Source organism: Bubalus kerabau, chromosome 4 (assembly GCF_029407905.1).
Source record: "Bubalus kerabau isolate K-KA32 ecotype Philippines breed swamp buffalo chromosome 4, PCC_UOA_SB_1v2, whole genome shotgun sequence".
Lineage (NCBI taxonomy): Eukaryota > Metazoa > Chordata > Mammalia > Artiodactyla > Bovidae > Bubalus > Bubalus kerabau.
In genome coordinates this window covers 36,393,888-36,415,327 of record NC_073627.1, presented here as the reverse complement: position 1 = coordinate 36,415,327, position 21,440 = coordinate 36,393,888, and the positions used below count along the sequence as shown (strand labels likewise).

General features: G+C 47.4%; 1 protein-coding gene across 7 annotated transcripts; it reads right to left on the bottom strand.

The window, feature by feature from the left end:
* Window positions 1–132: 132 nt before the first annotated feature.
* Window positions 133–20,948, bottom strand: CTC1 (CST telomere replication complex component 1). 7 transcript variants are annotated; one of them, XM_055576592.1, is made up of 23 exons: window positions 20,881–20,948; window positions 17,603–17,766; window positions 13,478–13,715; window positions 13,119–13,327; window positions 10,934–11,078; window positions 8,553–8,843; window positions 8,321–8,449; window positions 7,567–7,799; window positions 7,270–7,447; window positions 6,974–7,174; window positions 6,337–6,463; window positions 5,604–5,718; window positions 5,143–5,467; window positions 4,975–5,064; window positions 4,554–4,744; window positions 3,625–3,686; window positions 3,355–3,529; window positions 2,964–3,041; window positions 2,081–2,225; window positions 1,925–1,989; window positions 1,528–1,693; window positions 1,306–1,432; window positions 133–1,151 (listed from the first exon to the last, which is right to left on the bottom strand). In XM_055576592.1, the coding sequence occupies exons 1-23, from the start codon at window positions 20,911–20,913 to the stop codon at window positions 1,012–1,014; spliced, it is 3,627 nt and encodes a 1,208-aa protein (XP_055432567.1). In that variant the 5' UTR covers window positions 20,914–20,948; the 3' UTR covers window positions 133–1,011. The 7 variants fall into 7 exon arrangements, 5 of the variants coding, with proteins under 5 accessions (XP_055432567.1, XP_055432568.1, XP_055432570.1 ...); XM_055576593.1 differs by having other exon boundaries at window positions 13,125–13,327; XM_055576595.1 differs by lacking the exon at window positions 1,306–1,432.
* Between the last annotated feature and the right edge of the window lie 492 nt (window positions 20,949–21,440).

Sequence of the window (21,440 nt, the reverse complement as noted above, 5' to 3'; positions counted from 1 at the left end):
GTTCTTTGAATGTATCATGTATCACTGAAGTACGGCAAACCCATTTTTTTAAACACCCTAAACTTTTGCTATGTAGCAGGTTCCAGAGACCTTTCAAACACGAACTAAAACAGATTCCTAATGCGCACGAAGGACAGTGCTCTGCAAAGCGTTTGGAGGCGTGGCTAGGCTCTACCTCTCTATGTAGCAAGCAGCTCCCAGGCAAGAAATGGCTGAACACCAAATGCATGAGCATCTTCAAATAACTACTCCTGCAACCCCTAATTCTGTAGGTTCTTCCTGCCGGTCTCGAGGTGTTAATCAAGAATCTGCCTTAGGTCTGGCCCAAAGGTAACCCACAAGACTGACCCCCTGTCGGAGTTCCCACATCACGGGGTTCCTCACATGCCCCGCCTAACAATCGGTGCTTCCCTCTCGCCATAATCACCTTGTACTCAGCAATAACTCTAGACCTGACTACTTCTTCGGGCCCAGCTTCGCTAACCGAGGCCATCAGGGAAATGTCTAACCTGCACTCTTCTCCCTAATTGACTCCCTGCACAGCCTGACTTCACTGGACCAGAAGAAGTTCTTCTCCAAACCTGTTTTGGCACTGATGGCAAACAAGGCCAAAACGATGGTAAACGATGGGTGGGTTGCCAGGTCATGAGGCCTGAGACCCACCTGAGTGAAAGCGAGAAACATCCCAAGAGCTTTATTGTAGAGCAAGGAACCTATCAGGAGCAAACCCATGAGGGGTAAGTCCCTGCCACAAAGACAGAACCCAGGTGCTCAGGACCACCTGTGAGTACAGGTGCCTTGACACCTACTAGAGAGGAAAGGCAACAGCACTATGATTTCCACAATTTCCTCAAGGCAGGCTGGCATTAGAATACGGAGCAATAACAGCAGGGTAGCATTTTGTGAATCCAAGGATCTGGGGTCCTGGTTCAGTTTCAGAGAAGGTAAGGGCCATGACCAGGGAAAGAAGTTGAAGCCCAGCCTCAAGATCTCCAGCCACTGCAGTTTCGGTTAGCAGGAGGAAACTAAGGCCCCCAGGGCATTGGGGTGCTCAGGCTCCTGGATAGAGAGGCATGACAGTCGGATCTTGGGGTTCACTCGAGTCAGGAAAGGGGACTCCCCACACTGGAATCGCTGTAGCCGAGGAGCTTCTGAGATGGAGAGAGAGAAAAACACAGGTCCTGTGTATGTGATTTTCAGTCCCCACCCTCCATTCTCCTCCCAGCTTCAGAAATTCCCTGTCAATCCCCCCTCCCTCTTCCTCTTGGGACCCATCAATCTACACCCCTGCCCTTTGACCCTCACCTAATGGGATGATCTTGGAGGGTTTTCTCTCCAGCTCAAAAGAAAGCACCATAGGGCGGAGGACAGAGAAACTGGTACAGAGGGTCCAGAGGAAGAGGGTCAAGGGCTCATCCACCTCAGCTGAGGACTAGAAAGGGAAAGAGGTTTCATCAGGACTCAAGCTTCTAACCAAGCTCCCAGGGAAATGGCTATCTGAGCCCCCACCTCCCAGCCACATCTCACCTCAAGTTGGGCTCCAGGCCCCGTAAATTGCAAGGCCACTTTCCCCGGCCCTCGGACAATCTCGAGGAGGGAGGTCCACTCACTGGGACACAGCCCTAGAACTGCTGCCACTTGATGATTTCTACAGGTCACCACAGCTTCTGCAGTCCCATCCTCCACCAGGAGCCTGGGAGCGGGGGAGCAGGGGCGGTTAGGAAATAGAAACTCGGACAGCAAAACCCAGGGGGCCAGTCACCCAGACCCAACAGGAATCTCTTTACACCTCACTATATCCTCATCCATTCATTCTAAAATATTTATTAAGCAATTCCCACCATTCAGGAATTGTGCTAACATCAGGACAGCAGACAGTCATGGAAATGGTGCAATGGGTGCCCACTTTGTGCTCTGCTCTCACCTGATGCTGGCCTGGCTTACAGATGTCTGAGTGGGGCAAGCGGGGCTCTGACGAGGACACCTTCCCTGGGATGAAGAAAGTGGTTGGCAAAATCCCCTCGCCACATCACAGCCCTCTTGGCACCCTGCACCCAGCTTAGCCTGTCCCCGCTCTTACCTGTGGGCAGATGCTGGTACAGTGAGCACACACCCAGAGGAGATGAAGGCTGAAGACAGAAACGACATGGCAAGAAGCAGTGGCCCGAAATGGGGCCTTGTCACCTTGCAGAAGTTCAGTCAGGTAGATGTGGGGCAGGGGGGCACTAAAGAGAGAAGGGGGGTTCAAGAAACAGCCAACAGAGTTCTAAAAGCAGAGTTTGTCTGGAAGGACTCAGCAGACGTGAGGACAGGGACAGCAGTGGCTTCTGTGCTCTCCTGGAAGCCCCAGGGCCTCTCCTTTCTTTTTTTATTTTTTAAATTCTCTAAGTATGAAAACACATTTACAGGAGATATGGCAAATACAGAGCAAAGGTACAAATAGGTCCACTATATACTACAATTTTTTTAAGTAGATAAATTAAGTTTTTTTTGGTTGGAGTTTCAATATCAAAATCTAAAAAATTAACAGAATGGACAGAAAAGTAGAAGGACATAGTAGACTTGAAATACTCTATGAACCAATTCAACATAATTAAGATTTATATAATTTTCACACAATAGCAGGATACAAATGCAAGTTCCCCAGGGCCCCCATTTATTTTGATTCTTGATCTCTGATTGTCATCGATTATTTCTCAGGCTTGAAAAACCAAGATATTAGCTAAGAAACATGTTTGTATTTTGGATTGAAAACCCTTTAAAATCCCAGAACTCTAAATCTTCCTGGGTAGAACGATATGTATGGACATTTTTCATTTGAAGCAGAGGAAATCCTTCTGACTACACACATTGTACTAGGAGGGGAGAAGCCTGGAGTTATGGGAAAAATTCCAGAGCCTGGAACAGCTGTGGGGTTCAGATGTGAGGCTGTGAGGTTTGGAGATGGGCTTTGGGCCACTGACCTGACCGTAGTATCCGGGGGGAAATGCAGGACCTGCACACAGGTTGACGACCGGAAGCAACAATAAACGTTGTGGGACCTGCAGGTGCAGGAGGGAGAGAGAGGAGGAGGAGAAAGAAGTCAGTCTGAGGTAGGGGCTGGGACGGTGTCACAGGCCGAGCCACTCCCCCTGAGGGACGTGCCCTGACCCTGGCAATATCAGCAGAGGGCAGACAAAGGGAAGGGCTAGTCTGGAACATACTGCAGGGGCAAAGGGCATACACGGCAGAGAAACACAGCAGACCTAACAGCAAAGAGAAGCTGTCATTGCCACACAGGTAGGGGCAAGCATTCAAGAGAAGCGCATCAGGAGGGAGGGGAGGCCAGGCCAGGCCATCGACACAGGTCTTCACCTGGAAACCCTTTTCTCCAGCTGGTGAAAGTAGACTCGGGCTCCGGGAAGAAGTCCCAGTGGGGGCGGCAAGTGTGGGTCTTCAATATACACATCCAAGTGAGGGGGGAATTTGTAGTCGGCAGTCTCCAGAGCTACGGTGAGCTTCACACACCGTCTCACAGTCCCAGAGCTCCCTACAGTAGGAATGGGGAGGGGTTAGTGGTCCCTCTCAGGATCACTAGGTTCCACCACTCTATTTCTTACCCTTTACCCAAACAGGTGTTATTACCAGGCTTCATCCAGAGATGTGACACAATCTCAGCTGAAAAAGACACCAAGGAATCTGCGAAACTGGAGGGTCAGAGAAATAGAGTGAGAATGGAGTCAGATCCCAGGACAGAAAGGAGTTACAGTAGCTGCTAAAACTTTACCTATGAGGTCCTGGAAAGCCTTGAAGTGTCTCAAACCAAATACTAAAAGTAACAGGGCTTATGGGAAAAACAGGGTTGTAGCAGATCACTACACACACACAAACCCAAAACCCAATCCAGCTTTGTACACAGAGGCCTCACCAAAAAATATCCCAGCAAAGGTGAATCTCCACTTGCATTTACCCTAGAATCTCAGTCAGCCCATCATTCTCAGCTTTATACACTGGGGCCCAAGCCCCCTCCTTCAAATCATAGGTCCTTGAAAACTTGCACTTCTAGGGAAGTTTTGTAAAAGTTACACATATAATCCAATATGGTGTTTGTTTGTTTGTTTACACAGGGGGAAGTATCTCTGCAGTGTCTTCAACTGCACTGCAGCTGCCCCCAAAAAAGCTTACATGAGGAAAGTAAAGCTGTTCCTGAAGCTATAAGCCAGTCAATTCTTGCACTAAAGGAAGGTCCTTCTCTAGAGATTTTTAGCTTTTGTCCTTGCTTTTTTTGTTTGTTTCTTATATTTCCTTTTACTGCTAAGCTTTGTTCTCAATTGTGAGAAAGCCTGCTCATGATAATGTCAGAGACATGCTGAACGGGGGCGGGGGTAGGGGGGGCAGCACTGGTGATCAGGTATGAAACACAGCTTCTATCTTACACCGCCATCCCTCCATTCATTCTCTTTCACATTCATGAAACACACACTGTAGCAGGAGACAGACAATTCATCCGACACAACCACGGCAGAGGAAGAGAGAGCAGCCAAGCGAGCTGGAGAAACTGGTGGGACATTTACTTGCCACTGAGCAGGTCAGTCAGTGAGGATTCAGGCAGTGTCGGGCGGATACCCAGCACCTCCGGGATGTCCTGAGAGCTTGCAAGTTCCACAGTCCATTCATCCTGGACAGTGAGGCAGGATGCACAGCCAGCCAGCTCCAGAGGATGCTGCGACACGCAGGATGAACCACCCTCCTCGAACATCAATGTCTGCCAGGAAATGGGGACATGACCATCTCCTAGTGTGTCCTGGTCTGGAGAGAGGTTCCTCACAAACTATGACCCAATTCTGTTTCCTCTCTGGGGCCTGACAAAGGAAGTGGTCTAGACACAGGCAGGCCTTCTATTTGATCTACATCCACCTTTCTTCCAGGAGACTTAGAACTTCCTTTCCAGACCGCAAGCCAAAATACAAGGGTGTGGTGAATTGGGGCACTCACGGGAGGGCCAGAAGCCACGAGCCGGTACACGTGCCCTGGGTGCAAGAACTCAAACCAGCGGACTGAGGAGCCGAGGAACAGAAGGAGGACCTGACGGGGAGAGCAGAGTCCCTCAGACGAGAGCAGGGGCTCAGGAGGGCAGATCAGAGGTCCAAGACCCCAGTTTACCTTCTGATCTGAGTTTTCATCTTCCTTGGGTTCAGGTGGGCCCCATCCAGTTCCCTCCTTCCTCTGGGTGCCCCCAAGCCAGCTCCCTAATACATGGAAACTGAGGGTAGGCTGGGGCATCTCTGAACTGGCACTTGGGGGCATAGAGAAGTTCCTCTTTATCAGTGCCTCCTTGTGGGACAGCAAGAACAGCCGGCTCTGTTCTATGTGGGGACCCTCTGGAGGGGAAGGCTCTGTCCGAGGTGTGGAGGAGGTGGCTGAGTGAAGGACGGGTCTGGGCACAGACAAGATCAGAGCATCGGCCAGAAGAAACTGGACATAGACTCTGTTGGGAGAGACAAGGAAGAGGTTTCTTAGCGATGCAGGCATTGTGCCCCAGTGTTCCACCCCTGCATGGAGACTTCCCCTTCCACTTCCCTGGTGATGGGACCCAGAGGACAGCCACCACCCTAAGGACCTACCTGGCCTGCTTCTTCTGGATGAAGTCTGTGGTGCTCAGCTCCTTCCAGGAAGGGAAGCTGCTTCTGACATTCCTTTCTATGACCAACTGGAATCTGTCTGTCCTCACCAGGCAACCTGAGAGGAAGACAGTTTTCTATTTTGGCAAGAGGAGAAGACTGTGGGCTGGGCAGAGAAGCAGCCCACCCCACAGGTCTCATGCTCAATCCAGGCAGGAGCTGCATGCCTAACACAACGTGAAGGCCCAGGCCTGACCCCCATCTTGGAGGAGTGGTACCTCCAAGGGAGAAACTGTTTCATCAGAGCAGCCAATCCCACCCCTGGCCCCCTAGGTTGAGAGGCCTGATTCTTTCTCATAAATCCCTAAAACACCTGTTCTGAGGTCTGAGAAGCTTTTCTCTCCAGGGTTTCCCTGGCCACAAGCCTCAATAACTCCAAGACCATTCCTCTTCCAAACTAGGGATATGAGAAATGGAAGCTGTCATCCTGGTGTGTCTGTGAGGAGTTACAGAGGGAGAAATGAATGTTGGGAATTGTGATTCCGGCCGGGAACCCCTGGTTCCTTTACACCACCTGCCCATACCAGCCTCCTAAACCACTCCCCAGACTTGTTGATCAAAATAAGCCACTTGAGCATGTCTACTGAATCCTGGCAGAAGCTCTCTCCTACACTCCCCAGTTCAGAGACCCTCTTTCCCACTCCCATCATCTTCTCTCCACCACTGAACTCCAAACCTATGAGCCTGGGGTCAGTGAGGGGCTGCAAGGGCTGGGCCAGGAGTAGGCAGGACAGGGAACCGCTCTGGTCCCGAAGTTGCAGACACCCTTTACGAGATGAAGGCACCAGGATCCCAAGTAGTACCTGCAAGGAAATGAAGGCCTACGCATCAAGTTTCACTAAACAAATACACAAAGCATCTACCATGTGCCAGGCATAGTGTTAACTGTTAGAGCTACAAAATGAACCACAAAGACATGATCTCAGAGCTTCAAGAATTTATCCTGAAGTGGGGCAGAAAGACTGGGGAAAATGCACTTGCATTCACACATTTAGCAGCCAGAGGGAAAGTTTACAGATCGAGGTTAGAGCCAGGAAACCATGGGGGACAAGACACAACAGGGGGTTTGGGTTTGACTTTATACACTCTGGGAGAAACAAGAGAAGGATTTAAATTACGAGTTTTGTAAACCACGTTACATTTTACCCCACCCATTTCTAGTCATTGAAGGGGAGTGGATTAGAGGGGTCCAGGAAGAGATGGTGTCTAGTAAGAAGGCTAATGCCATCAAAATGACAAGAAAGGACTATGGCACAAGTAGTGAAAGTGGCAAACAGAGGAAGTCTCCAGACCTCTGCTGGAGCCATACTCACCGGGGCAGGGCGGAATGCAGAAGGCAGCAGACACTGCCAGGACCAGGCCAGGCGCTGATTGAGTTGCCAACTGGGCAAGTGAGAAGCCTCTGGGAGGGGCAGAAGGGTCTTAGGGTCAAAGGAGGCCCAGGCCCTGTGCTTCGCTTCCTCTTTCAGGAAGGCCAAAGTAGGGAAAAAGCAGGGAGTCTGCAGCTGGGTGTACTGTCCAAGAGATAAGACATCAGGTTATGTGTCCCCTGTGCCCAGGTGTCCCCCAGGGTGTTAGATCTGCCACCCATACCCCAACATTTTCAGACCTTCTGGAGTGGACAGTGATGTGGCTCTTCAAGGATTTCGCTGTGTGTGTTCCGACCAGGGCAGCCAGGTGGAATAAGAACCTCTAAGATCGGGGCCAGGATCTGTAGTCCCAGGCTGGGGTCCCCAGGTGACGAATACTTCAGGAACTGGTGGTATCTCAGCACGTGAGGACACAGCCTTGGCCACGCAGAGAAGTGGAGTCACTTCCCCCAGAGACTCTTTCAGAATATGGCTTCCCTGAGACAAAGTGGCCCACCCCTCACCACCTCCCCAGCCCCAATCCGCGTCCTCCTCACTTGCAGGCCAGATCCTCCAGGGCCTTGGTGGCCCACAGGTAGATGGGGAGTCCTAACTGATGCTCCCATACCAGCTGCTCATACAGGGAGGCCTGGGGGACTTGGTGGGAAAACTGAGTCTCAGGCACCTGATGAGAGAAGCCGCGAAGCAGAACGGCACCACGAAGGCAGGGAGCTAATATGGGTCTTCTCGTCCCCCCGCCCACTGACTGCAGGAGGTGAACATCCAGGAGCTGCGGAGGCAGAAGAGGTGAAAAAGCAACTCAATGGTCCCAGACAGAGGTAAATGCAGTTTGCCACTGCCTGGCTCATAGGAAACACACAATTTCTCTTTTACAGATTACTTCCCTCCAGTTCTGTCTTGCTTTCCATCATGACCCACTCCCCTGTGGTAAATAAGCCTTCACCTCCCAGAAGCCACACTCAGCCTTTCTGTGGGCCAGAGGGCTCACTGGGCTGCCTGAGGTCATCCTGGCCCCACACCTGTGCTTCAGCTCCAATATCTCCTCCTCCAGTGAGAAGGTCCTTCTAGAAAGGAGATGCTCTGGATCCACCTGCTCCTTCCAGGGCCCCAATCTCCACTCCTGATCTGAGCTCTCGTCCAAATCATTATTTACAAAAGCACCTCGCACTCCAACACATTTAATTATTTTTATAATTTTGTTGTAGGGGTGTCGACCTGCTCAAAAAAAAAGACCAACCCATAAAGGTAAGAGAGTCTCTCTTTGTCACCAGCCCTGACCCCCTCACATACCTCCAGACGGACTCCTGGTCGCACCACCCTCCTGAGGCCACGGAACTGCTGGTAGGCGAGGCAGAGCTCCAGCTTCCTGTCCAGCTCATAGAGGCCCGCAGGCTGATTCAGTGTGTCAGTGACCATTCCCTGCAAAGAAGCCGAAGGGCCAGGTGATCCCCAGGCCCTTCCTCTTTGAAGACCCCACAATTCCTGCCCCCTCCAGGCTCAGGAACCTCTCCCTCATGCGCACCGTGTAGGATAAGAGTATGGAGTCCCGGACGAGACAGTCTGGACCCGGATGCTTCTTGTCCTGGGGGCTGCTGGGCCGGGGCAGTGATTGGGGGTCGGCCTCCAAGGGGACTCCGGCCAGCTCCAGTTCCAGCTCTTGTACACATTCTGGTTTCAGCGGCAACAGCTGGGAGGAGGTGCTGGTCATCCACACCCGGTAACGGTGACCAGGGAGCTTGGACACTCGCAGTTCTGTCAGCACATAGGCTCTACCAGGACAGAGGGCTCGGTGCCACACCAGCTGGGCAGGGACCTGGCTTATGCAGAAGCAGGTGACACTGTACGTGAGAGGCTTCCCATGTCCTGTCCCTCTGCAGGAGCTCCTTCCCATCACCATGTCACCTCAAGGACTGGCTGCTCGAGAGCCTTTCCTTTCCTCTTTTTTTTTTCCTTTTCCTTACTTCTTTATCTTTCCTGTTTGCCAATTAAATCTTAAGCCTCAGAACTCTCAGGAACTCTCCCCTCTCATAGGAGATGGCAAACATTTCCTAATCCCTCCCCCAAGGCACATACCATCTGTACAGCTTCCTCCAAAATATATAAATATTTCGTGCAGACAATTCTGCCCCTGCATTTCCCCTATCCCACCCCGCCATACAGACCAGCCATGCAAACAATTTTCACTTATTTAATCAATATGAACACGTATGTATGTATCCAGTATGGGGACAGACAGATGTTAAGGGAAATAACATAGACTGTTCTCTCTTCTCTAACATATATCAAACCACTGGGAAACATAAATGATCAAGTGGCAAAAACAACACACATTTGTAAGGTTTCAGAGAAAGAAAAGAGGTCAGGATGGGCTGGGATGATCAAGAAGGCCAAGTGACAGAAGCTGAACTTGCCAGGGTCCTGAAGGCCATCTCTGGTTTGCTGAAGTGGAGACGAGAGAGGAAGGTGTTTCAAGAAAGAAAAAATAATACAGAAATGTTCAGAACTCAGAATGAGCAAGGCAAGGAAAACACTAGCCAGGACAGAGGAGGAATGTTCTTGGGGGTGGCGGGAGACAAAACGGAAGAGCCAAGATGAAGAAAAAAATCCAGAAATAACATGCTGAAGACTTTTAATCAATCGGAAAGGGAGAATCATCCAAGTAGGAAATAAATAAACCCCAGAAGGTATCACATGGAATGTACAAGGGGCTAACAACGGGTTATTGAAGAAATTTAAGCAAAAATTACATAGAGAAGACCATTAATAAATATAACCATCTTTTAGGGCATGTTCCTCCCAGAGCACAAATGCCATTCTCAGGGGCTTCGAAACACAACTGATGACTCAGGAAACCTGAACTTCACAGTCCCAGGTGCTCAGCTTCACAGACCCTCATTTCTACTTGAAAACACCAACCAGACCTCAACGTCACCACTCATAGCTAAGACCTCACGAGTTTACTGCTTATACAAAACCAGTAGTTTATGATGGTTTGACTGAACACAGGAATTTACATACACACACTGCTGCTGCTGCTGCTAAGTTGCTTCAGTCGTGTCCAACTCTGTGCGACCCCATAGACGGCAGCCCACCAGGTTCCCCCGTCCCTGGGATTCTCCAGGCAAGAACACTGGAGTGGGTTGCCATTTCCTTCTCCAATGCATGAAAGTGAAAAGGGAAAATGAAGTTGCTCAGTCGTGTCCGACTCTTAGCGACCCCATGGACTGCAGCCTACCAGGCTTCTCCATCCATGGGATTTTCCAGGCAAGAGTACTGGAGTGGGGTGCCGTCACCTTCTCCAACATACCCACACTACTATGCATAAAACAGGTAACTAATGAGAACCTACTGTACAGCTCAGGGAACTCTACTCAATGCTCTGTGGTGACCTAAATGAGAAGGAACTTCAAAAAAGAGGTGACCTATGTATATATATAGCTGATTCACACTGACGTACAGTAGAGACTGTATTTACAATATTTACAATATTGTAAAATTATACTCAATAAAAAAATAAATCATATCAGTTGATGTAAAAAGACTCAACAGTAAGCACCAAGTTTTTTTTTTAAAGAACATGTTATTCCATGTTTTAATGGTGTTCAGATAAATACTTTTCTTTGTCACTCTTCTGGGGGAAAACAGGTGATTCCGGCAGTTTTTCAAAATGGGATACACGATACAGAAGCTGTTTCCTTGAATGAGCGGGGAAGTCTTCTCCCCATCTTCTATACGCAGGGAAGGTACCACATGCACTCTTCCCTCAACTGCACTGTTCTAGAAGCAAGTCTCTGAAGCTGTCCTCCTTTCCCACATGGTTTCTCCTATGATGCTATCTTACCTGTTAGGAGCCTGTACAGCCCACTCGCACCTCCACACTCCTCAACTGACCCTAAACCTCACCTGCACAATGACAGACACCTGGCTGCCAGCTGGGGAGGATCCACCAAGAAACAGGACAAAGTAAGCTTTCTTCTGACTTTTCACCAGAGCACTGAATCGAATTAGATTCCCAGCAAGGTTTGGCTGCACATTTCTGTGCTTACTTCTAAAAAAGGTAGAGAGAAGAGCAGTCATTTTTTATCTCTTCCTCTTTTTTTCCCCCCTTACAAATGCCTTCCTTTCCACTACAATCTCAGTTCACTTCAGTTCAGTTGCTCAGTCATGTCTGACTCTTTGTGACCCCATGGACTGCAGCATGCCAGGCCTCCCTGTCTATCACCAACTCTGGGAGTTTACTCAAACTCACGTCCATTGAGTCGGTGATGCCATCCAACCATCTCATCCTCTGCCGTCCCCTTCTCCTCCTGCCTTCGATCTTTCCCAGCATCAGAGTCTTTTCAAATGAGTCAGCTCTTCACATCAGGTGGCCAAAGTACTGGAGTTTCAGCTTCAACATCAGTCCTTCCAATGAATATTCAGGACTGATTTCCTTTAGAATTGACTGGTTGGATTGCCTTGCAGTCCAAGGGACTCTCAAGAGTCTTCTCCAATACCACAGTTCAAAAGCATCAATTCTTTGGTGTTCAGCTTTCTTTATAGTCCAACTCTCACATCCATACATGACCACAGGAAAAACCATAGCCTTGACTACGTGGACCTTTGTTGACAAAGTAATGTCTCTGCTTTTTAATATGCTGTCTAGCTTGATCATAACTTTCCTTCCAAGGAGTAAGCATCTTTTTATTCCATGGCTGCAGTCACCATCTGCAGTGATTTTGGAGCCCCCAAAAATAAAGTCTGCCACTGTTTCCACTGTTTCCCTATCTATTTGCCACAAAGTGATGGGACCAGGTGCCATGATCTTTGTTTTCTGAATGTTGAGCTTTAAGCCAACTTTTGCACTCTCCACTTTCACTTTCATCAAGAAGCTCTTTAGTTCTATTTTTTTTTTTTTTTAGCTCTTTAGTTCTTCACTTTCTGGCATAAGGGTGGTATCATGTGCATATATGAGGTTATTGATATTTCTCCTGGCAATCTTGATTCCAGCTTGTGCTTTTCCCAGCCCAGCGTTTCTCATGATGTACTCTGCATATAAGTTAAATAAGCAGGGTGACAATATACAGCCTTGATGTACTCCTTTTCCTTTTGGAACCAGTCTGTTGTTCCATGTCCAGTTCTAACTGTTGCTTCCTGACCTGCATACAGATTTCTCAAGAGGCAGGTCAGGTGGTCTGGTATTCCCATCTTTTTCAGAATTTTCCACAGTTTATTGTGATCCACACAGTCAAAGGCTTTGGCATAGTCAATAAAGCAGAAATAGATGTTTTTCTGGATCTCTCTTGCTTTTTCGATGATTCAGCGGATGTTTGCAATTTGATCTCTGGTTCCTCTGCCTTTTCTAAAACCAGCTTGAACAACTGGAAGTTCACGGTTCATGTATTGCTGAAGCCTGGCTTGGAGAATTTTGAGCATTACTTTACTAGCGTGTGAGATGAGTGCAAATGTGCGGTAGTTTGAGCATTCTTTGGCATTGCCTTTCTTAGGGATTGGAATGAAAACTGACCTTTTCCAGTCCTGTGGCCACTGCTGAATTTTCCAAATTTGCTGCCATATTGAGTGCAGCACTTTCACAGCATCATCTTTTAGGATTTGAAATAGCTCAACTGGAATTCCATCACTTCTATGAACTTTGTTTGTAGTGATGTTTCCTAAGGCCCACTTGACTTCACATTCCAGGATATCTGGCTCTAGGTGAGTGATCACACCATCATGATTATCTGGGTTGTGAAGACCTTTTTGGAACAGTTCTTCTGTATATTCTTAATATCTTCTGCTTCTGTTAGGTCCATACCATTTCTGTCCTTTACTGAGTCCATCTTTGCATGAAATGTTCCCTTGGTATCTCTAATTTTCTTGAAGAGAAATAGGGATGTAAAATTTCCATAGCCCAAAGCCATTATTCTAAAAGCTTCTTTCAAACTCTACCTGCCCTTAGATAAGGCTTTTCTTGAAGAATCCTCCATTGTTTCCCTGATTTGGAACATTCCATCTATATCACTTTCTATGCCTTTCTTTCCCTCCTTCCACTGATCCACTGTCCTCCCAGTTTTACAATGCTCCCTCCTCCCTTGGATGGAAGAATTACCTGTACCTGAGCAGGCGGGAAGCCATTTCTGGGTAGACAACAGGGATGGGGGTGAGAGGGCCAGGACTGATGGTCAAAGGAAATACTGGCACGGGGGTATCCCAGAGCTCCACGTGCCCCTCTCCTGGAGACTTCATCGGAGAAGGGAGGTAACTCCAGTTGGGGAACAGAAAGAGATGGCCCAACCAAGAAAGGTCCAGATCTATGAGCTAGAAAAGACCAAAGGCAAGGATTAATCAGGATCCTGGCACCCAATGCATCCTGCTCCATCTTTGTACCCTCAGAGACTTAACTGTCTTGCTCCCTAGATGCCATTCTTATTAGGATCTGAGGCATTTGACCACCCCCTTCCTACTCACCTCACAATCCAGGGCACCAGTGTTGTCTCTTATATAGAGGCTTCCATTCCTGCACTCTTGTTCCAAGTTCCCTGATAGGTCGGTAAGTGTCCCTAAAAGTAACAGTCGTTCCCGGGGCAGAGGATCCCCACGTGGTCCAGCCTCTTGGGCCCAAGCCTGATACACAGTACTGCTCCAGGACAAGTGGCTGCAGCATGGGAGACGCTGGTGGGTCCTGAGGTCCTTTACTGAGACAAAGCTGCAGAGTGAAGAGAACAGAGGTTCTGTATAGCTACATCCAAGCCTACGAATTATCCTCACCCTCCACAAATCCCCCAAGATCCTAAGGAAAGATCAATGGGGAACATGGACTAAGACAGTTTGTTTGATTGATTAAAGGGAAAAAATTTGGGAGTGAGGGCCTAAGAAAATGAGGAGGAAGTCTGGGTCCAAAGACTGGGTGGTACCTAGGGAAGGCGAGAAGAAAGTCTGCTGAATGAGATTCTGAACAAGATAGTGTCACAGACAGAATCTAGAGAAATGGAGTGGGAATGTAAAAGCAGCCTGAGGGGATGAGCACGTGGGGAGAATGCTTTAGAGACCACACAAACTGCTCCCTTGACAGCATCTCAGCTCTCAGCCTCCACAGAGAACTCCAGTGGAGACACTAAGACATCTGCCTAATGGCTCAACATCATTGGCCCCAATCAGGTTCCTTTCCTAATCTAGAATATCACAGCACTGGAGACTGGCTGGGAGGTTGAGGCTGAGGGGGAAGTTGGTATCACGAGTTCCCAGCTTTCAAGAGATGTTTGAGACCAGCCATTCTCAAGCAAAGTGCTGCAATACTGCTGAGTCAGTATCCACTGTGAGGTATCTCACAGAGAATGTAATACAATTTATCAAAGTAGTGACAGTCACACTTTTGTAATACCATTATTCCACTCACTTACATTCCCATGGTTTTTTTCCCCCAGTGGAAGAGAAAAAGGATAAGGTTACAAAACATAATGATTTGATCTCCTTGTTGTGCTCAAGAACATAATCCCCATGTGAGTCCTAAAGATTAGAAATGCTATTTTAGATGGCCCACTCCCCTTCTGCATTGGCCTCATTCTTTCCCAGTGACTTCAGAGCAAATAAAAGGCAAACCAGACACTAATATGCAGTGTGCCCCTGCTGTGCACATATTATACTGGGTCCATTCATGCTTAATATTGCATTGAATCTTCACCAAAAACCCCTGGAAACACCACCAATGAAGAAATTCAGAGGTTCAGATACACAGTAGTGTAGGTGGCAAAGCCAGGCATGTCTCACTCAGAAGTATTTCTATCTTTCCCTACTTCTATAAAAGCCTAAGAAAAAGCGGCTAGAGAGAACTGTTCCTTCACCCAAAGCACCTGCAGGACAAAAAACAGTAAGGACAGGGTCACTCTTCATAGATTCTTCAGGGTCCTGTCCTCCAACTTTCAAGGAAAGTTGAAAGTTGAAAGTCCCATGTATGCCATGGGATCTGACATATAGCATGCATTCAATGAAGGGAAATGGAAAAATGCAAAATTTTCCTGTCAAATAATAAATTGAGAAATTTGTATGCAGGTCAGGAAGCAACAGTTAGAACTGGACATGGAACAACAGACTGGTTCCAAATAGGAAAAGGAGTACGTCAAGGCTGTATATTGTCACCCTGCTTATTTAACTTCTATGCAGAGTACATCATGAGAAACGCTGGACTGGAAGAAGCACAAGCTGGAATCAAGTTTGCCAGGAGAAATATCAATAACCTCAGATATGCAGATGACACCACCCTTATGGCAGGAAGTAAAGAGGAACTAAAAAGCCTCTTGATGAAAGTGAAAGTGGAGAGTGAAAAAGTTGGCTTAAAGCTCAACATTCAGAAAACGAAGATCATGGCATCTGGTCCCATCACTTCATGGGAAATAGATGGGGAAACAGTGGAAACAGTGGCAGACTTTATTTTTGGGGGCTCCAAAATCACTGCAGATGGTGACTGCAGCCATGAAATTAAAAGATGCTTACTCCTTGGAAGGAAAGTTATGACCAACCTAGATAGCATACTGAAAAGCAGAGACATTACTTTGCCAACATAGGTTCGTCTAGTCAAGGCTATGGTTTTTCCTGTGGTCATGTATGGATGTGAGAGTTGGACTGTGAAGAAGGCTGAGCGCTGAAGAATTGATGCTTTTCAATTGTGGTGTTGGAGAAGACTCTTGAGAGTCCCTTGGACTGCAAGGAGATCCAACCAGTCCATTCTGAAGGAGATCAGCCCTGGGATTTCTTTGGAAGGAATGATGCTAAAGCTGAAACTCCAGTACTTTGGCCACCTCATGCGAAGAGTTGACTCATTGGAAAAGACTCTGATCCTGGGAGGGATTTGGGGCAGGAGGAGAAGGGGACGACAGAGGATGAGATGGCTGGATGGCATCACTGACTCAATGGACATGAGTTTGGGTGAACTCTGGGAGTTGGTGATGGACAGGGAGGCCTGGCGTGCTGCGATTCATGGGGTCACAAAGAGTTGGACACGACTGAGCGACTGAACTGAACTTAACTGACCCATCAAATAATTTTTACTTTATCCTCACCCACCATCTTCTACATATTGTGCTATCTACTCTACATTTATCTTGAAGAATAACAAGAAACTTAAAAAGGTTGCAAGTTTCCTAAAAATTGCTGATTTACCACTTTTCAATGATTCTTTTTGATTTTCAATTATTGGGAAACAACAAATTAAACTAACCTAAACAGATTTCTACCTTTTTTAAAAAAGAAAAAACAGTGATATGTATATTCACTTGCTGCTGCTGCTAAGTCACTTCAGTTGTGTCTGATTCTGTGGGACCCCACAGACAGCAGCCCACCAGGCTCCCCCGTCCCTGGGATTCTCCAGGCAAGAACACTGGAGTGGGTTGCCTTTTCCTTCCCCAATGCATGAAAGTGAAAAGTGAAAGCAAAGTCGCTCAGTCATGTCTGACTCTTTGCGACCCCATGGACTGCAGCCTACCAGGCTCCTCCGTCCACGGGATTTTCCAGGCAAGAGTACTGGAGTGGGGTGCCATTGCCTTCTCCAATATTCACTTGACAGAATAGCATACAGCAGTTAAAAATATGACCTAGAGCTATCAATGTGAATAAATCTCAGAAGGTTAAGCACAAAAAGCAAACTGCAAAGGATTCATAAGGTACTGGACCATTTACACAAAGTCTGAAGTCATGTAAAACCACTATATATTGCTTAGGGATAGATTCATGTATAGAAAAAAATATAAAGATATTCACAAGAATTCTCCCATATTCCAGATAGTGGTTACTTTTATGAAGGGATAAACAGGTTTCTTTTTGGAGGACTTTTCAGAGCCTTTAACATGTTAATGAGCCTCATGACTCTCCTAGAGAAGATTATCACATCCAGTGTCTCTCAAGCATGTTTGGCATGGAACCCTTTTCCTGTGGTACTTTATTAACATTGCCTAGAACAGTTTTGGAAATGGTACGTGCTTGCGAAGGTGCTTTGGTCATGTTTGACTCTTTGGGACCCTATGGGCTGTAGCCCACCAGGCTCCTCTGTCTGCCCAGGCAAGAATACTAGAGTGGATTGCCATGCCCTCCTCCAGGGGATCTTCCCAACCCAGGGATTGAACCCACATCTCCTGCAGCTCCTGCAGTGCAGGCGGATTCTTTACTGCTGAGCCAGCAGGGAAGCCCTTAGGAAATGGTAAAGTTTTTAAAAATAAAATAAAATAACTCGGCTTCAGACCTCAAACTCAGGTCTCCCAAAATACAATGATCTGCACTTGCTGAAGTCACTGTCTATATCTTAGTTTCCTAGCACAAACAAATGAAATAGTATCAGCCTCTCTCCCCACTTTGAGGGTTCTTTTCCTATATTTTTTATCTTCTCAACCCCTTTTCCTTGTCTCTAAACACAACCTGAGCCAAATAAGGAGATCAACAGTTAAAAGGAAAGCTTGATGGAGAAGGAGAAGGACTGGCAAAAGGAGGTTTTATTTACACCACCTTTTTCTCACCTCAGCAAGTTTCCCCTCACTCATCTCAAAAGATAAGTCCTTTGTTTTCAATCCCAAATTTAACTTTCCTGTGAACCCCACCTCTTCTTACCTGTAGCTGAGGGGCAGTGTTAAACCCTGGCTCGTTCCCTGGGACAACCAGGTAGTCTTCACACAGTCAATGACCAACTGAGTCAACTGGACATCAGGCTCCTTGCCAGGTGGACACAGGGTCTCTTGGATGAAAGCCTGGGCGACCTCAAGCCAGGCTTGCTCCTAAGGAAAGTAAAGCTAATTAAAACACCTTCCTGACTATCCTGCCCACCAGGGAAATTTAGGAAAGAATAAAGGAATAGATGACAAAAAAAAAGTTAAGAGGGAATGTAAATGAATATGTAATGTAAAGGAGTTTAGAGTTTGAAGAAACCTCAGAAGTCTTAGTTTCAGACAGACAATCAGATTAGACAACTGGCCATTCAGCTTTGGCCTTGCCTCTTTAACAAAACCGTACCAATCCTTAAAGCACTCAATTAGAATAAATATTCCTTGTGAAGTCTTCTCTGAGCATCTCCGAGAGAATCCTGCTCCCTTCCTTGGGGCTCCCACAGTACCTTGCATACGCCTCTATTAAGAGCAGTGATCAGCAATGGTAGCCCATCTTATATGGGGTCTGATTCTAGTTTTTTTTTTTTTTTCCCCTTTGGCCATGCTGACTGGCTTGTAAGATACCAGTTCCCCAACCAGGGATTGAATCCAGACCCTGTGCAGTGAAAGCACCGAGTCCTAGCCACTGGACCACCAGAAAATTCCCAGGGGTCTGATTCTAAAGCCAGGAAGTGGAACAAAACTGGTCAAAAGTCACCCTCAGAATCTGCTTGCCAAACAGGAGACACAACTTCAATCCCTGGTCTGGGAAGATTCCACATGCCTCAGGGCAACTAAGCCTTCCAGCTGCAACTACAGAAGCCCTTGCACCACCTAGAGCCTGAGCTCCACAAGAGAAGCCACCGCAATGAGAAGCCCATGCAGCACAATGAATAGCACCCACTCGACACAGCTAAAGAAAGCCCTGGTGCAGCAAGGAGGACCCAGAGCAGCCAAAAACAAATGAATAAATTAAAAAAAATAAAGTAAAAGTTTTGTTGCTATGTTAACTTTAAATAAAGTCACCTTCAAAAAAAATCCTTTAAATTGCTCATCAACTATAGTACATAGTACTGTATAGTAACATGTATATGGAAATGTGCTTAATAGACGTTACATAAGAGAACATAGTATAATGTTTAATCATTCCCCCCTCTTTTTTTCTAATTCTTTTATTAATCCCCCCTCATGTTTTAGTGCAATGTATACATTTGAGGTCCTATAAACCGATTATATGTAAGATACCATTCCCCTGGAATTGTTTCCTGTTCTAGTAATCTAGTAGATGTTAACCTTGTAGCTAAGGGGTTTCCTAAGAAGGACAGGAACCATCTTTGTGTATGTGCCAGATTTTGTTGCCTCTGTATATAGATAACTCTCTGGGAGGGGACCACTCTGGCATACTCTCAGTGCTAAGCAGGTTTATTTAAAAATTCCGACAGATTCAACAATACTTAGGTTTAGGACCTTTATCCTTCTTGATCCCCAGAGATAATCTTCAACCATTACAGCTTTATCCCTGTCCCTCCAATGCTCTTCTATGGTCAGTCCTCCACATTCAGTTAACCTTTGTGTGCTGTTCAGTTGCATCGGACTCTTTGTGACCCCATGGACTGTAGCTCACCAGGCTCCTCCGTCCATGGGATTTCCCAGCAAGAATACTGGAGTAGGTTGCCACTTCCTAATTCAGGGGGTCTTCCTGACCCAGGGATCGAACCCATGTCTCCTGTATAGGCAGGCAGATTCTTTACCATTGCGCCAAATGGGAAGTCCCCAATTAGCCTTTAGCAGCTTGAAAAACCAGGATTCAAGTTCTAGATGACTTCAGGGTCCTTGTGAACAGTGCTATCACTGACCTCACCTTCACCCCACCTCAGTCACTCTTGTTCATGGTCAGGGTTCTCAAAACTGGACCAGGTCATCACTCAGAACTGCCCACCAACATAATAACAGCCCAGACTCCCACATTTTTTGTCTTCTTCTCTTGGTCTTCTCTTTTAGCTCTATTGGCACATAGAATACTACTGTTTCTCAAAGTGGTACTGCTGCCTCAGAATCACCAAAATTTTGCTTAAAACGCAGTTGATTTTTAGGTGGTTCCATCTATTGAATCAGAATCCAGGAGTGGGTGGGGTGGGGTGAGGAGGTTGGCAACAGTGTATATTGAATTTGGGTCTCCTGTAGGGAAAGGAAGAAGTGAAAGAGGACATCCATATTTCAAGGTAGAACCATTGGGTTGAGGATATTTGCAAAGCCAGTGAACATCGTAAGAGATGTGGACTTTGTGGAAAAGTTCAGTGTTGGTATGTAGGCTGGCCAGGTGGAGAATCTGGTAGGCAGATGGATATAACTGGGCTCAGGAGAGAGATCTCAGCTAAAGTATAGATTTAGGAAAACCAGGACCCATCACTGGCTATTAAAGCCATCCAGTCAGTGGATGAGGTCGAGAAAGTATTAACCTGGGAAGTTTACTTAATTTAGATTCTATCTCCTCAATAACTTTTTAATGTCTTCACGTTTGGAACCTCAACATTGCTGCGGGGTCGGGGGTCACCACCACCTCTTACTACATATAAACCACAGTCTTTTAACTGATACTCGCTAGTCCACTCTCTACATTCCTACCTAAGGAAACAAAAATGAAACTCAACCGATCACTCTTTCGCTGAAAACGCTTCAATAACTCCCAGTTATCCTCAGGTTGAAGTCGCTGCCTACCAAGACTTACAAGACTGTCAGCTCTGACCCTTCCACCACCACCCAATTGAACTTCTTGAGTTTTTCCAAGACATTGCTCTATTTCTAGCCTTTGAAGAGATTTTTGCTTGCTCCTTGAAACCTCTTTTATCTCCTTTGTTTTTTAAACCCTGCTAACTCTTATACGCACTTCGGGTATTAGAAGCTTTTCCGGATTATCGGTTACCCATTTTCTCTATAGTTATGTCAGGGGTCTCCCCCAGGAACTCACAGGCCCACAGGTAGCCGTTAGTGTGATCCTGGCTTCCCATTGGGCTTGAAACCTAAACATTGGACAGAGAAGTGTTTAATGCTCACAGACGGCGCCGCAAGCATAATGGAATAAATACGCAGAACCAGTGAAAGGGGCGGAAGAAATAGCCTCACAGTCCCTTTCCCCCGGGAGAGGCCAGCGACGTCAGGGAGGCAAAGAGGCAAGGAGTTTACAGGGGGAAAATAGAAAATCTGGAACAACAAAATAAGAGACGAGGGACAGAGAACAGCACTCACAGAGCCAGGAGCCCCAGGCCGGCAGCCCGCCATGACGCACCCGCGACTGCCCCCTGCGAAGCGCGCGGAGACTTGAAGGAGGGCTGCTTCGTGACGTCATCAGCGGGCGCGCCCCTGGCTCCACCTCCGACTCCTCCCCATTCAGCCTCAGTACCGCTCTGCTCTGACTCCCACCCCTGCCCCCTACTCTGGCATACCTAATCTCTTCCCCAGTGATACCTCGGAGAAGGCAATGGCACCCCACTCCAGTACTCTTGCCTGGAAAACCCCACGGATGGAGGAGCCTGGTAGGCTGCAGTCCATGGGATCGCTGAGGGTCGGACACGACTGAGCGACTCACTTTCACTTTTCACTTTCATGCATTGAAGGAAATGGCAACCCACTCCAGTGTTCTTGCCTGGAGAATCCCAGGGACGGGGGAGCCTGGTGGGCTGCCGTCTATGGAGTCACACAGAGTCGGACACGACTGAAGTGACTTAGCAGCAGCAGCAGCAGTGATACCTTGTCTTGCATCTCTGGGATGAGGGAGTTTAGGAGCGCAAATACAACCGGCCTGGCTG

Bases quoted from the DNA above. Each gene is read 5' to 3' on its own strand.
- CTC1 (XM_055576592.1), bottom strand. From the start codon at position 20,913: ATGGCGGGCTGCCGGCCTGGGGCTCCTGGCTCT. The intron at 5,468-5,603 runs GTAGGTCCTTAG...CTCTCCCAACAG, and splicing joins ATCCAGAAGAAGCAGGCCAG to AGTCTATGTCCAGTTTCTTC. The intron at 3,687-4,553 runs GTAAATGTCCCA...CTGACCCTCCAG, and splicing joins ACTGACCTGCTCAGTGGCAA to TTTCGCAGATTCCTTGGTGT.